The 16,552-nt window shown below is 49.8% G+C and overlaps 1 protein-coding gene across 1 annotated transcript; it reads right to left on the bottom strand.

The window, feature by feature from the left end:
- Positions 1 to 11,288: 11,288 nt before the first annotated feature.
- On the bottom strand, positions 11,289 to 13,468 carry LOC135445153 (acrosin-like). The gene is made up of 5 exons (XM_064707189.1): positions 13,401 to 13,468; positions 12,900 to 13,121; positions 12,327 to 12,598; positions 11,914 to 12,059; positions 11,289 to 11,462 (listed from the first exon to the last, which is right to left on the bottom strand). Exons 1-5 carry the CDS (start codon positions 13,466 to 13,468, stop codon positions 11,289 to 11,291), a joined length of 882 nt encoding a protein of 293 aa, XP_064563259.1.
- Between the last annotated feature and the right edge of the window lie 3,084 nt (positions 13,469 to 16,552).

Here is a 16,552-nt window from a genome sequence, read left to right as displayed (position 1 = left end):
AAGTCTATCTTTGAAACCTCTATCTTTGCAGCCTGGCCTACTTGCTCATTGTTTTGGTGCTCCTCATTAGCTCTACTCTTGGGTACATGGGCATCTACATGGCGGACCTTCACAGGCAGCTTCCCTACCCTGGTAGCAATGTCTTTCCACTCACCAGCAGCCCAAATTGGTTTTCCTCTATGCTGCCAGTTAGCCTCTTTCCACCTCTCCAGCCATCCCCACAGAGCATTGGCTACCATCCATTAATCAGTATAAAGGTAGAGCTTTGGCCATTTCTCTCTCTCAGCAATGTTCACGGCCAGTTAAACAGCTTTGAGGTCAGCAAGTTGTCTTGATCCACCTTCTCCTTCAGTGGCCTCTGCGACCTGTCAGAGGGGCTCCATGCGGCTACTTTCCACTTCTGGTTCATTCCCACAATGCGGCAAGAACCATCAGTAAAAAGAGTGTACCGTGTATCTTCTGCTAGCAGTTGGTTGTATGGTGGAGCTTCTTCAGCCCACGTCACTTCTTGTTCCCCTTCATCAGCGAGACCAAAGTTTTCACCTTCCAGACAGTTTGTAATTATTTCCAGAATCCCAGGGTGATTCAGTTTTCCAATATGGGCATGCTGTGTGATAACAGCAATCCATTTGCTCCATGTAGCATTGGTGGCATGGTGCATAGAGGGAACGTTTGTTTTGAACATCCACCTCAATACTGGTAGTCGGGGTGCCAGGAGGAGTTGTGCTTCAGTGCCTATTACATCTGAGGCAGCCTGGACTCCTTCACAGGCAGCCAAGGTTTCTTTCTCTGTTGGAGTATAGTTGGCTTCAGACCCTCCGTAGCTTTGACTCCAAAATCCTAATGGTCGGCCTCGAGTCTCCCCAGGCATCTTCTGCCAAAGGCTCCAGGACAAGCCATGGTTCCCGGCTGCAGAGTAGAGCATGTTCTTCACCTCTGGTCCTGTCCTGACTGGGCCAAGGGCTACTGCATGAGAAATCTCCTGCTTGATCTGTGCAAAGGCTTGTTGCTGCTCAGGGCCCTGGTGGAAAATGTTCTTCTTATGGGTGACAAGGTAGAAAGGGCTCACGATCTGACTGTATTCGGGAATGTGCATCCTCCAAAAACCTATGGCGCCTAGGAAAGCTTGTGTTTCTTTCTTGCTGGATGGTGGAGACATTGCTGTGATCTTGTTGATGACATCGGTGGGAATCTGACACCGTCCGTCTTACCACTTCACTCCCAGAAACTGGATCTCTTGAGCAGGTCCCTTGACTTTGCTCTTCTTGATGGCAAAGTCAGCTTTTAGGAGAATCTGGATGATTTTCTCCCCTTTCTCAAACACTTCCGCAGCTGTGTTCCCCCACACAATGATGTCATCAATATATTGCAGGTATTCTGGAGCCTCACCCTTTTCCAGTACAGTCTGGATCAATCCATGGCAGATGGTGGGGCTGTGCTTCCACTCCTGGGGCAATCGGTTCCAGGTGTACTGCACTCCCTTCCATGTGAAGGCAAACTGAGGCCTGCATTCTGCTGCCAGAGGAATGGAGAAAAATGCACTGGCAATGTCTATAGTGGCGTACCACCTTGCTGCCTTGGACTCAAGCTCATACTGGAGCTCCAGCATGTCCAGCACAGCAGCGCTCAGTGGTGGAGTCACTTCATTCAATGGACAATAATCCACTGTCAATCTCCATTCTCCTTCAGATTTTCAGACAGGCCAAATGGGGCTGCTGAAGGGTGAGTGGGTCTTGCTGACCACCCCTTGGCTCCCCAGCTCACGGATCATTTTGTGGATGGGGATCACAGCATCTCGATTCGTTCAGTGCACTGTCATTTGGTGCACTGTCGGCGGTGCACTGTTCAGGTGGCAATTGGTACTCGTTGCTCTTCCACCTTCAGGAGACCTACTGCAGATGGGCTTTCTGACAGTCCAGGCAAGCTGTTCAACTGCTTGACGCCCTGTCTCTACAGCAGCTATTCCAAATGCCCATCTGAGTCCCTTTGGGTCTTTGAAATACCCACTTTGGAGGAAGTCTATGCCTAAAATGCACGGGGCCTCTGGGCCAGTCACAATAGGGTATTTCTTCCACTCATTTCCAGTCAGGCTCACATCAGCTTCCACCAAAGTGAAATCCTGTGATCCCCCTGTCACACCAGCAATAGAAACAGACTCTGTCCCCACATGTCTCAATGGGATTAATGTGCATTGCACACCAGTGTCAACAAAAGCTTTGTATTCTTGTGGTTCAGATGTGCCAGGCCAATGAATCCACACAGTCCAAAAAATACGGTTTTCCCCAGCCTCTACCTGGCTAGAGGCAGGGCCCCTCTAAGCCTGGTTATCCTTCTTTCCCTGGGCATATGCCTTGGAGGGTCCTTCAAGGGGATCAAAAATATTGTCATTATCATCATATGTGACAGTTCGGTTACTGGCAACTGGAGCTGCTTCCCTTTTGGGACTTCCTATCTGAGTCTTCAGTTCATGCACCCGTTGTGTCAGAGCAGTGATAGGTTTTCTATGCCATCTCCCTATGTTTTCCCCACAATCACACAGGTAGAACCACAGCTCAGCTTGTGGGATGTACCTTCTCTCACCATCTGGGGAATGTCTGCGTTGGGTACCAGAACCTCTGATCTGTACTGCCAAGATTTGGAGAAAGCCCTCTTTAATCTCCTCCCTCAGTTTCTTGTGACCCTCCTCCATCTTGTCTTCTAATTTTTGCAGACGTGTTTCCACTGCTGTGATTCTGGCATGTGTTGGGCCATGCACAGTGTCTGCATATGCTTGGAGCTTCTTTGCCATATCCAGCACAGTCTCCTCACCATCATCCCGCTTCATTATTGCTAAAGCAGAAGCGTATTCTCATGGCCCAAGTTGTACATGTTTTCTCCACATCACAGATGTGCATGGTACCAAGTCTGGATTTACAGTGTTTCCATCATCTGAGAAGACAATCTCGGCCACTGCCATTTCCCTCTAGCGTTGAATCCCTTGTTCTATGGTTTTCCACTGGGTTCGCTTCACATAGAGATCGTCTGCGCACATAGGTATCTTTGTGCTACACTTCTTAGGACCTGTTCCCAGAGGCTGTGAGGGCTAGCCCCCCTCATCATTCCTTGGTTGATGACAGGATCATGTGGCAGGGATCCTAAATGCCTCGCTTCAGTGCCATCCAGAATTGTAGCCTCGCCTGCAGCATCCCAGAGACGGACCAGCCAACTAATCATGGATTCATCAGGTCGTCGGGTGTAATCCTTCCTTAGGCCATGAAGGTCCTTCAGGGAATAAGACTCAATATTGGCTCCTGATGCTGTGTCAGTTGCGTTAACTTTGGCTTTTGTATCAGTTGGTGTTGAGGGTCCTTCCCCTGGATCATCATTGTCAGTCACTGGCCAATTGGTTTTGCTTGTGTGCTTTTTTCCTGCAGCAACTGCCAGTGCTTATGCTCACTATCTGGTTTAGCTGCTGGCTTCGAGCCTGGGGTGACTGTGGTAGCTGCTGCTTTATCTCCCTGCCCCCCTGCCTTTGTCTGCTGCCCTACAGTATCTAACACAGTGCAATAAGCATAGGCCAGGGCCAAGCTTATTGCAATTAGCCTTTTCTCCTTAGAATCGTCATGGCACTTCTCTTTTAGGTATTTCCCCACCTCAGCTGGGTTCTGAATTTGTTCCCATGGAAAATCCCAGTCTACAGGATCAGAAAATTCCTTCAGGGTTTGGCCTATATTTTCCCATTCTCCACAATACTAAGGATTTTTCACGCCTGCATCTGCTTCTGGGTCAGGGGTCTCACCAACTCCTCTGGATATCTCAGCCTAAATGAGCCTACTTGGTCTTATCCTATGCAAGCTGTTACAGCTCCAGAGCTCAGTCCCCAAGGGGACTGGGTGCCAGAAGCCAGCTCGCTCTCAGACCAAGGCCGCGGGACAGCCCTAGCAAGCAGGGAATATTCAGCTCTTAGTGATTAGGCAGCTCTTGTGATTTCAAGCTCTTTGCTTGCTAGGTAGCTTTTCCCTTGGCTTAAGGCTCCAGCAGATGGTAGAGAGAGGAGAAGCAGAAGATGCTGGCTGTTCCATGTGTATGGCTTTATTGGAGGGTCCGTGAAGGGTCTTAGCTCTTCTTCTTCCGAGTTAGTAGGGGTACAGTATGCTACTTTTATACCCTTGGCCCGGATCCAATTGGTCAATGGCAAAGATGTTAGAGTGACCATAAGTGACCAATAGTAGGGTTAACACAATATTGCCTTACATGGTATAGGGATAGGGTACAAGGCGGATGTCCCTGGAGACAGGAAACTTCTTTGCTGCTGTGTCAGCGTTCTATTCTCCAAGGGGTCCTGGCTAAACCCGAGGGATTTACTACATCAGCCCTCATTCTAGAGAAGCTGCAGACCATATAGAGGAAGTTTACCAGATTAAATACCAGAAAGATGGTCTCTTTAACATTCAGGGGAAATGGAACATTCTCAAAAAGTGACATAACAGATCCAAGGGAAAAGAAGGAAAGGAAAGGCTGGAAAGCCTTATTCTCGGCTCCTTCTCTAACAGACAGGGTGTAATTACTAATAAATTCCCAAAACGTACTACTGGAATTGGGATGCAGGGTAGGACGAAGAAACCATAAACCATTAATATCGTAAACAGACGTCAGTATCTTTATAAACACTTTATAAATCATTATCACCAAGGCCAGCACAACAGCTATTCCAATCTGTACCCCTCTACAGTAAAAATTACGTGTTATGGACAATAATCCTAGTGACCAGAGAGGTATTGAAACCTCAAAAAGGTCTATAGCCCAGAGCCACATGAGGGCCTCCACCCCCAGAGACATTATGGATTCAAGCAGCATGGCTACTGACTGCTTTAACAACAACAAACACACAATTAATAGAGCTTTCTTCCACCTTTGCCAGCCCCACGTTGGGAGCCAATAGATGTATTTGTCCAGGTTTAGAGCAAATTTGGGGGAGAATTCCCCACAGGAGCTCCGGTCGGAAAACAGATCCAAATCGGCCCCTCCCCACAACTGGTTCGGGAGGAAAAATTAATACCTCCTTGGAGAAAGGTGGAAAAAAACTGTTTAGTAAACAATAAAACCGAAACAATATCAAACAATAAAATCCCTTGCTAGTCCAAAAGAGATGACAAACTGAGAAAGTCCCTCCCCGGGTTGCAGTTCAGCTCACTCAGTCTCTGGTCAGCCCCTCCGGTGCTGGAATTGTCACAGGCCAGGCCTGGCCTGGTGGGCCACAGGGGCAGCTGCCGGTGTTCCCCTGGGTGTTCAGTCCAGAGCAGGTTTCAAGAGGTCCAAAGAAAAAGAAAAAAAAAAAACCCAAAAGTCCAGGGAACTTCTTTGCCTCAGCTAGCTAACACTAACTAAAAAGCAAAAGAAGAGCTCTGTCCCGCTGTCTATGCATCCCCAGACAACACTGTTCAGGAGGAGGAATATGGAGGAGTGGAGTACAGTGTCTAAAAACAAACTGCGCGCTTCTTCTCTCCCCCCCCTTCACTCTCTGGAACACTCTTAAAGGTGCAAAACTTATTATTCAACATAAACAGAATGAGATGAATGGGGACAAAAGCATCATATAGTCACCCCAGGACAGTAGGGGATGATTTTTCCCAGCCTTTTACCTCCTCTTCCTCTTCAGATCTGGCATGTCACCTTTTGAGAATATTCCATTCCCTCTGGATGTTAAAGATACCATATTTTCTTTTTTTAAATTCTGCTAGCTCTCCTCCATTAGACCTACGTCACATTTAGAACCAGGGTTGAGATTTCCAGAGAGGCTGTCCAGACATCTGCTCCAGTGGTGGAAAATCTGCTTGAGTGGTGTGGGATGTGGGAGGACATAGGCCAGACCCTGAAGGAATTCTCTGACCCCATAGTTTGGAACTTCCCCCTGAACAAATTCAGAATCCAGCTGAGGTGGGGAAATATCTGAAAGAAAATTGTAATGAGAGCTCTAAAGAGAATAAGCTCATTGAAATGTGCTTGGCACTGGCTAATGCTTATCACACACTGCTAGACACTGTAGGACAGCAAACAGAGCCAGAGGGGCAGGAGGATGAATCAGCAGACACCCCAGGCACTCTGGCTACAGCTAAGCCAGATGGGGAGCCTAAGCCAACAGTGATTATCCCTGTCCAGAGAAGGAAACACAAAACCAAATCCACTCACCTAGTGGATGATGATGGGGAGTCAGGACCCTCACAGCCAGTAGAGGAATCGGAACCAGAAATAATCACCAAGTCTCCATCCTTAGAAAGCCCTTGCAATCTGAGAAAATATCTCAACCAACGGCTTGATGAGTCAATATTATGTTGGTTGGTCCAAATCTGGAACACTTCAGGCTATGGTAAAATTTTGGATGGTACTGAGGTGAGGTACTGGAACCTCTGCCATGTGATGTGGGTATTGACCAGGGGATTGCAGGAGGCCCAAACCTCTCAGCCTCTGGACACAGCTCTTAACAAGTAGGAAAGAAAGATACCTTCACCCAGATCTTCAGCTGCAGCACGGCCTCTGGAAAACCATGGAGCAAGAAACCCAACACTTGAGAAAACTGGCTGTGCTAGAGGTCCTTTTCTCAGATGATGACCAAACCACCAAGAGTCCAGACATCGTAAAATGTACGGCAATGATGTGGCTCAAACTTGGACAAATCTGGCCACACATGTACACCCCTGTCATAGCAACGCTGCAGTGGAAGGAGAGGGACGAGACAGTAGTGCTGTGACAAAAAGGCTCTGGTACTGGGAAGACACTGACCCAACATGCATGGCCCAACAGAAGCAAAAATCTCAGCTGTGGAAACAGACCTGGCAGTATGTACACAGAAAGTGGAAGACAGAACTGAAGAGACCCATCAGAAACTCAGGAAGGAGATTAAAGAGGACCTTCTCTAAGTCTCTTCAGTACAGTGCAGATGCCCTCTTATCTGATGCAGATGACCCCAGCTAGGGAGAGGGGGCACATCTCAGAAGCTGACCTGTGGTTCTTCCTGCGTGAACATGGGGAAGATATGAGGTGGGATGGAAAACTCTTTTCTGTCTGGTGTGTAAACTAAAGGAGGAAACTACTAACAAGGGAGTTCCACCATAAGGAATGAGGCTACTGTTTCCTGTAGCTGAGCTGCCAGGTGTAACAGAAGGGACAATGATGTCCTTCCCCTTGAAGGAACCTCTGGAATGTTCACCGAAAGAATCAATGGTAGCCAGGACAAGAGGGGCTTTGGCCTCCAGCCAGGTAAATGCTGGGAAAAACTGGGTCTTTTGGACTGAGTGGATCCAATTCCCTAGCACAACTGAGCCACAAAAATACAAGGCTTTGGTTGACACTGGTGCACAATGTACTTTAACATCACTGGGACATGTGGGGACAGAACCTGTTTTTATTGTTGGGTCAACAGGGGAGTCGCAGCAGTTGACTCTGTTGGAAGTTGAGGTACACTTGACTGGGAAAGAGTGGAGTAAACTCCTATTGTGACTGGTCCAGAGGACCCATGTAGTCCGGGAGTAGATTTTCTCTGGAGTGGTTATTTTAAAGACCCTAAAAGACTCAGGTGGGCTTTTGGAATACCTACTGTGAAGACAGAGGGCATTAGACACCTTGCCTGGTGTCTCAGAGTACCCTTCTGCAACAGGACTCCTGAAAGTAGAACAGCAGGTACCGATGGCCACCACTACAGTACATCATCAACAATACCACACAAGCCGAGACTCTGTGATTCCCACGCATAATATGATCCATGAGCTGGAGAGCCAGGGAGTGGTCTGTAAGACCCATTCATGCTTCACCAGTCCCATTTGGCCTGTGTGCAAGTCTGATGGGGAATGGAGATTGACTGTGGACTATTGTCGCCTAAATGAATTTACACCACCACTGAGCGCTGCCGTGCTAGACATGCTGGACCTCCAGGACGAGTTGAAGACCGAGGCAGTGAAGTGGTATGCCACTATTGACATTGCCAATGCATTTTTCTTCCTCCCTCTGGCAGCAGAGTGCGGGCCCCAGTTTGCCTTCACCTGGAGGGGTGTTCAGTACACCAGGAAACGACTGCCCAGGGGTGGAAACACAGCCCCACCATCTGCCATGGGCTGATCCAGGTTGCACTGGAGAAGAGTGAGGCTCCAGAACATCTGCAGTACATTGATGACATCATTGTATGAGGGAACATGGCAGGAGAGGTTTATGAGAAAGGAGAGAGAATAATCCAGAGTCTTCTGAAAGCAGGTTTTGCTATCAAATGAAGTAATGTCAAGGGGCCTGCCCAGGAAATTAATTTCCTAAGGGTGAAGTGGCAAAATGGAAGCAGACAGATGCCAACAGATATGATTAATAAGAGAAGTGCTATGTCCCCACTGACCAGCAAGAAAGAAACACAAGCTCTCCTAGGTACTGTGGGCTTTTGGAGAATGCACATCCTGGAATACAGCCAGATTGTAAAACCTCTCAATCTCATGACACAAAAGAAAAATTATTTTGACTGGGGCCATGAGCAACAGCAAGCTTTTGAGCAGATCAAGCACAAGATTGTCCATGCAGTAGCACTTGGGCCTGTCAGGACAAGACAGGATGTGAAGAATGTGCTCTATATTACAGCCGCAGAGAATGGTCCTTCCTTGAGTCTCTGGCAGAAGGGATCTGGGAAGACCTGAGGCTGACCTCTTGGGTTTTGGAGTCATGCATACAGAATCTGAGGCCAGGTATACCCCAATGGAGGAAGACATTATTGCAGCTTATGAAGGGATTTAAGCTGCCTCAGAAGTATTGGCACTGAAGCACAGCTCCTTCTGGTACCCTGACTACTAGTGCTGGGCTGGATATTTAAAGGAAAGGTCCCTGCAATACATCATGCCACAGATGCTGCCTGGAGTAAATGGATCACCCTCATCACAGTGGACTCAAATAGGAAACCCAAATTGACCTGGGATCTTGGCAGTCATCGCAAACTGGTCCAAAGGTGAGAACTTTTGATTATCATCAGAAGGGGAAGAACAGGTGACATGTGCTGAGGAAGCCCCACCATATAACCAGCTACGTGAAAGTAAAGGATAGTACATCCTCTTCACTGATGGATCCTGCTGTATTGTAGGGACCAGTAGGAAATGGAAAGGGGCTGTATGGAGCCCTATGTTGTGAGTTACAGAAGCTACTGACAAGGTGGATCCAAGTCAGATTGCAGAGCTGAAAATAGTTCAGCTGGCTTTGGACATTGCTGTGTAAGAGAAGTGGCCAACACTCTCCCTCTGCACTGACTGTGGAGGGTAACAAACAGTCTGGGGATGGCTGGAAAGGTGGAAAAAGGCCAAACAGGCCAAACACGGTATAGAGAAAAACCAGTCTGGGCTGCTGAAGAATGGGAAGACATCAGTTCCTGGGTAGAGAAGCTGACTGTTGAAATCTGTCATGTAGATGTCCCCAGCTGAAGAGTCAGGCAACAATGAACAGGTGGATCAAGCTACAAAATCAAAATGTTACAGATAAATTTGGCTTGGCAACACAAGTTGCTCCTAGCTAAATAGGCCCATGATGCCTCAGAACAGCAGGGCAGAGAGGCTACCTAAGAGCAGGCACAAGACTAAGAAGAGGGTTTAACCATGGACAGTCTTCCAGATTATCCATGATTGTGAGATGTGCTGATAGGAAAAGGGGAAATGGCTTTTCAGTGATGGAGCGTAGCTTTGTACATGTCTTCCCAAAGGAGTTGCAGGATACCCTATCATTTATTTTTTTCTCCCAACGTGAATATTGTGGATGTTAGGAAAATTAATCCACAAACATCAGAGGTTTATGTCCAAAAAGAAGACAGAGGAGTTCTTTTACTTTATTCAAATAAAGGGAGAGGCCATGGGGCATTCCCCTGGGATCTCTCAAATTTTTGGAGGGCGCAGCCTCTCTTTTATCCTAATTTCCCGGCTGCATTTCCCTTCTCTCTTTCCCCATTGACTGAAGTACTTGAAAGGTACAGACTTCCCAATACAACTGATACCAAAGGTACAGACTTCCCAATACCAACTGATACCTCTAATGTATAACACTCCCTTTTCATTTTTAATTTTTATGGAATTTAGGGGGTTTTCTTCCACATTGTTTCTTTCATCTTTCAATGTCTAATATCATTTATCAGCAAACCTAAAGTTTATTTGTAAAAGCAAATATCTTTTTCCATTCATCAATCAGTGGAATCCTTTCCATTGTTTCTTTATCTCCCAGTGCTAGTTTTATCTACCAGAGGAAGCACAGCTTGTTTATAAAGACAAATCCACTATTCCTCTCATGAGGTTGAATATATGGGTATAAAATCTTGGGGTGAATTGGCACGGTATGTAGATGATTTGTTGATTAGCAAGTTAAGAAAGTCCTTTCCCATCCTGTGGTGATGAGGTGGAGCCCTCAGGCAAACCAGCACACCAAGCTGCAGTTTGTGTCTCTGCAGCTGGCTCTTTGATTGCTCCTTCTCTCCATTGCCACGCTTATTCAGCCCTCTCATCATCCACAACTCCTCCCTTTCCCTGCCCTCGTCTCCTCCCAAATATGGAGCAAAGCCCAGGCATCATTTCCCCCTGGCTCACAGGCTGGCCGTGCCTGTGAACAGCCTTGGTGTTTCAGATGCTGTTGGCACACTCACCTTGGCCTTCCACGGCATTCCTGGTGCACTTTCCTAGGGTTCCTGCCAGCTTCCTCTCCCCAGAATGACCCCAGCTCTTCCTCTGAGTATCTGTGAAGTGGCACCTCAATCCCCCTTTGCTGCCTGTGAAATCTGGCTCTGCCTTAGGGCACTGGCACTCCAGTCAGGAGCCAGGAGTTTCCCTTGTCATGCTTGGGAGTTTCCCAGATGTCTTCCCTTAGCCCAGGCTCTCACCAGGCCCTAAATTAGCAGCCCATGTGCATTGGAGCACATGCACCCCCAGTGTATCTGCTTTTTTCCTATCCTCTTCCAAGGCTTGAGGTAGCAGGTTCCTCCAGGCCATGGTGGCTCAGAGCACTGTCCTCTCTGACCAGGCACTTTGGAGCTCTTTGGAGCCGCTGTGTCCCTTTGTGCCCCCAGGCTTGTTGTGCAGGTGCAGAATATTGAAGTCTTTACCTTGCCCAGAAATCAGAATTCAGTCAAAAAGATGGTTCCCTGTGATGATTGGCAACTTTACTTCAACCACTAGAGGAGATGAGTGTGGTCAGGACAGAGCAGTGTTTTGACCCCTGCTGCCTTTGGATCAGCAGTCATTGCCCCCAGAAAACACTTGCTGTGCACTGCAGCACGCCATGGAGGCTGCCCATTCTTGTGCTCAAAAAGCTCATTAAACGTTCTCTGCATCCATATGGGCCAGAATCCAGTCATAGAAGTGCTGTGTGGAGGTGTAGACTCCCGGTCGCCTTGCTCTGCCACAGCCTTTTCCCCAGCTGGTCACTCCAACAACCCACCAGTAGTCAGCATGTCTGTCTTGGCACATGAGAGGACCACCGCTGTCACCCTGCAGCAGAGCACAGAGGATTAGGTGGCGCTGGGTGACTGTGTCAGCACAAGGGCTGTCTCCTTCTCTCGCACAGCCAGAGCTGTATTCAGGAGGCCTGAGCCTCCAGAAGCTTGGCTGTGAATGGCTTGGGGTCCTGTAAATGAGCGCTCTCTCTGTCCTCTCTGCACAGGACTCCTGGATGTGCAGAGCATGGATGGACATTTGGCACCTGGACCTCTTCACTGCCAAGAGCACTAGCTGGGCTTTCTGGGCTTTCTGTCACAAGGGGAGGCCTGGGCAGGCAGGTGTGGACGGGCAGTGTGTGGGAAGCCCCCACAGCAGTCAGGGGGAGCTGGGGCTGGGAGGGTGACTGAGTGGCCGGGCAAAGCAGGCCCTGGCCTGTGTTGGGGTGGTGCTTCCCTGGCTGCTGGTGCAGCTGAGGGCTGAGTGGCTCGTGGCACGTTCCTACCTGGCAGGTGTCGATGCGGCCCTGTGGGTATCCAGCACACAAGTTGTGCGTGTGGATTTTCCCTGCATTCCAGAAGGTGCTGTTACACAGCTGGATATTGATGAGCTGTACCTTGGCCTCCTGCAGGTGATCACTTGGAGTTTTATCTGTGAGCAGAGAAAGAAACAAGCCCCCAGCAGCTCCTTCCCAGTCCTTCTACATTGTCTGTGGAGGATCCCCTTCTGTAGGGCATAGTTTTGCCTCTGCAGAGGCATGGGGTGCTGTGACCCTGCTGCCAGCCTTTGGGGAGCAGGCCAGGCCCATCTCTGCAGAGGTGTACGTCCTGTTTCCTGGGTATGGCCTCTGCTATGGGGAAGCCCAAACCATCTCCTCAGTGTGCTGAGCTGGCTCTGGTGTCCCTCTTGAGAACTCACCTTTTACAGTAGTGGCACCCCAGCCAGCAATCCAGCAGTTACGCTCCTGTGTCACTGACAACCCTAAGATAGCATCGGCCACACAGGCCAGCTGGATGTAGGGGCTGCAGTCAACAGGCTTGCTCAGTTCCAGCAAGGCAATATCATTGCTCATGTCATGTCTCTGATAGTTTTCATGACGTATTAACTTCTTAATTTGGCGGAATCGTGCTCCAGGGCCTGGCTGAGTCAACTGGGTGGCCCCAATCATCACGGAGACCAAGCTGCTGTTACTGAAAGGCAGATGGAGAGAGAGCTGAGAGGGAGCAGAGCCATGTGCCACACTAGCCCAGCAGATGCTAGACCTTGGCTTGGAAAGGCACAGAGGGAGGAGTGCTCTGGAAGGTGCCCTTGCACATCTTAGGCTGGGGGAATGTCAAGCTGCTAGGAAGCCTTGGCATAAGCCCAGGCTTCTCCTGAGCACTGTGGCAGCCTGGCTGCCTGAGAGGAAAGGGGACGGGAATACCAGGTGGTGCTGCTGGCAGGGCACCTGCTGGTGTTTTTGGTATGTCCCTATTCCCTGCCCCTTCTTACAAAATGAGGTCAAAGCAGTGGGCTGCTGTGAGGACCCAATCTGCCCTGATGAGGGACCCTCCACAGAAATGCTTTGTGCCTGGTATGCTCGGATGCTGGATGCTGACCATCCACGGCCAGGCCCCTGGCTTGGCATCTGTGCCACCCACGATGCGTGTCATGCCGTGGTCACGACTATTGTACCCAGGGTCAGACATCATGGGTCGGAGGCCGCAAGTCCATCTGCAAGCAGAAAGTCATTTCCATGCTGCTTCATGGCCTGCTGTGGCTCAGGCTGAAGCTCAGCCCTCTGCCCTCCCCACAAGGCCTTGCATGCACAGCAGGCCAGGGAAGGCCATGGGGTGTGTGTCTGTCCGTGCCAGCACCTGGCTGCTGGCAAGGAACTGAGGCTTCCCATGGTGGGTGGGAAGCTGTGGCCCAGCTTCATCCACAGGCAGGTCCTCTCCAGGGAAGGCCACAAGTGTTGCCATGGCTTCCTCCCTGGGCCTAGGGCCCACTTACCCGCAGGTGTACTGGCTCTGTGCCAGCCTGGCCACGGTTAGCAGGACGAGGAGGCCAAAATAATCCATGGCTGCCAAGGCATTCCAAGTGTCAGCTGGAAGCTCTGAGGGCTCCGTGCAGCAGCACAGTCACAACCGCACTGCCCGCAGCAGTCGCGCTGCCCGTGGTGACCTCAGCCCCGGGGCTGATGTCATGGAGGGGTGGGTTCTGTACTCTGAGCACTGTGGCCCATGTCAAGGGGGCCCACTGGGGTAGGGGCTATACCAAATCAAAGAGCCATCGAATGGTTTGGGTTGGAAGGAAGCTTGGAGGTCATCTACCTCCAACGCCCTGCCGTGGGCAGGGAGGAATAGCAGTAGGGATCCCAGGGAGGGATGGGGAGGGTCTTGCACTAGACCTGGCTGCCCAGAGTGTCTAGAGCTTGGCTTGAGAACAGTACTTGAACAAACTAATGCAAGTGCCTCAGTACCCTCACAATCCGGAATTTCTTCTTATGATCTCATCTAAAGCTACCTCTGTTCCTGTAAAGCCATTGTCCCTTGTCCTATCAGGACCTGCCCTTGTAAGAAAGTATGGAGAAATGGCTACATGACAGAGGTCACATAGACATTCACTTGTTAGCCGACCAGGAGCTGGAAAAGTACCGAACACAGCTAGTTTGAGTTTTTGCACCGGCAAGATGGCGTGTCCTTGGGCCTAGCTGGGTGTGATGGCAGGTAGACAGAGAGACGTGGGAAATAGAGAATGTAGGCCCAAAGGAATGAGGAAGAGTTGATGGTATAGTTTAACCAATAGATCATTTGGCTTAGAGAATATTCATAAACTTATTATCTGCTGTATAAGTGTCTGATGCTTTCTTCAATAAACGGAACTTGCTTATCACTCATATTGAGTGTCCGAGTCTCCCCTCACCGACAAATGGCTCATCCCCGACAAAGGCCACATTCTGCAACAAGAAAGCTCTCTGCTGCTTTCTTAGGCCCCTCTTCCTGAAGGATGAGGCTGTGCAGTCCCTGGAGCGGGCAGCAGCTGAGAAATCCATTTGGGGCAGGGAGCTGGGTGTGCAGCTGCAGTGCCAGCTGCAGATTGAGCTCTGGCTGGCAGGACCAGAGGCTGTGAACTGCCCGTGCTTTGCATAACAGAGGGCACAGGGAGCTGTGGCACTGGCCAGGATTTGAATGGACGCTGAGCGCTGCAGCAGGAGCTGGTGGCTCTTTATGGAACGTGACATCTGTGAGTCTGCTGGGGGAATCCTGAGGCTGAATGGGTATGGAAACCTGCTCTGACTGGGTGAGTGGTGTGGGTAGAGAAACAGGGCAACCATTGGCTCGTTGGAGCCACCTGTGCTTCCAAAATGGTCACCCAGGGGAGTTTCCTCAGCACTTTGGCAGCCCAGATGGGACCTTAGAGCCTCACTCTTCCAAAGATGCAGCTGTTGGCAGCAGGTGAGGTCACCTGGGATCTTTAGAGCAGGAAGGAGCCAAATGGGGAGTGTTACAATTTCATGCGCAAACTCTGTGTAAATTATAAGGGTGCATTTGAACCTTTCTATTGTTGTGGCATTTGGTGCAGATTTGATTAAATCACTGGTAGAGGGTGGAGAAGGCACACACAGCATGACCAGTGTAAGGCAGCCACAGAGGAGCTGGGGAGACACCCATAAGGTATGAGGTGGGGGGCCCTGAGTCTCTGCTAGGATAGTCAAGTCTCTGCTCAAAGGGTTTTGGAGACAGGCCAGAGGGAGAGCCTTGTGTCCCTCGTGCCAGGGTGCTAGTGCCCCTGGGCTCACACAGAAGGGGGTGGAAGTCCCTTTTTGGCATGAAAAAGGAGTTTCATATCCCTAGTAATTTTTGACATGATGGGAAATATTCTTGTTGTAGTTCAGAGGACACCTGTGGCTGAGCTTGTGTAACATTGACAGAAATTTTTATGGGCAGAATTTTGCCAAGACAGCACTGTAAAGCTGTGCCAGGGCAATAGGTTGATTCTAAGCTGGTCTCCTCACTGGACAGGGTAATGGCCTTCTGCTGCCTTGAGTGACACTCTTGCAATCAGTGTCTTTAGTGAGCCGGCAGCCCCTAACTCAAGTCAGGGTGGCAGAGACCAGTACAGATGATGGATGGTTCTTCTCAGCAAAGCTGATCTTGATTAACACAAAGGGAAGAGTGCCACCTGCTGTGAGGCAGGACTCCATTGGCCTGGAAGCCAAGAGAATGTAGTTGGCACATGTCTTCCCCAAGGCATTCCAAGATCCTCTACCATTCCACCCCTCCTTGCCCCCTGCAGCCCTCAGTATCAAAATTTGATTGAAAGGATTTAGAATTAGGGCACAAATGTGTACAGTTTTTAGATTATTTGTTAATTAGCAAGTGGAGAAAAGAAATTTCTTGCCCATCCTGGGGTGATTATCTACAGCTCTCAGGCAAACCAGCACACCAAGCTGCAGTTTGTGTCTCTGCAGCTGGCTCTTTGATTGCTCCGTCCCTCCATTGCCACGCTTATTCAGCCCTCTCATCTTCCACAAATCCTCCCTTTCCCTGCCCTCGTCTCCTCCCACATACGGAGCCAGGCCCAGGCATCATTTCCCCCTGGCTCACAGGCTGGCCATGCCTGTGAACAGCCTTGGTGTTGCAGATGCTGTTGGCACACTCACCTTGGCCTTCCACGGCATTCCTGGTGCACTTTCCTAGGGTTCCTGCCAGCTTCCTCTCCCCAGAATGACCCCAGCTCTTCCTCTGAGTATCTGTGAAGTGTGACCACCTGGCACCTCAATCCCCCTTTGCTGCCTGTGAAATCTGGCTCTGCCTTAGGGCACTGGCACTCCAGTCAGGAGCCAGGAGTTTCCCTTGTCATGCTTGGGAGTTTCCCAGATGTCTTCCCTTAGCCCAGGCTCTCACCAGGCCCTAAATTAGCAGCCCATGTGCATTGGAGCACATGCACCCCCAGTGTATCTGCTTTTTTCCTATCCTCTTCCAAGGCTTGAGGTAGCAGGTTCCTCCAGGCCATGGTGGCTCAGAGCACTGTCCTCTCTGACCAGGCACTTTGGAGCTCTTTGGAGCCACTGTGCCCCTTTGTGCCCCTAGGCTTGTTGTGCAGGTGCAGAATATTGAAGTCTTTACCTTGCCCAGAAATCAGAATTCAGTCAAAAAGAT

Source organism: Zonotrichia leucophrys, chromosome 3 (genome assembly GCF_028769735.1).
Source record: "Zonotrichia leucophrys gambelii isolate GWCS_2022_RI chromosome 3, RI_Zleu_2.0, whole genome shotgun sequence".
NCBI lineage: Eukaryota > Metazoa > Chordata > Aves > Passeriformes > Passerellidae > Zonotrichia > Zonotrichia leucophrys.
This window is presented reverse-complemented; position numbering and strand designations above follow the sequence as displayed.

Coding starts and splice junctions, on each gene's coding strand:
- LOC135445153 (XM_064707189.1), bottom strand. CDS start 13,468: ATGGATTATTTTGGCCTCCTCGTCCTGCTAACCGTGGCCAGGCTGGCA. Junction 13,122..13,400: donor CAGAGCCAGTACACCTGCGG/GTAAGTGGGCCC, acceptor TTCTGCTTGCAG/ATGGACTTGCGGCCTCCGAC. Junction 12,599..12,899: donor CACTGCTTTGACCTCATTTT/GTAAGAAGGGGC, acceptor TCTGCCTTTCAG/TAACAGCAGCTTGGTCTCCG.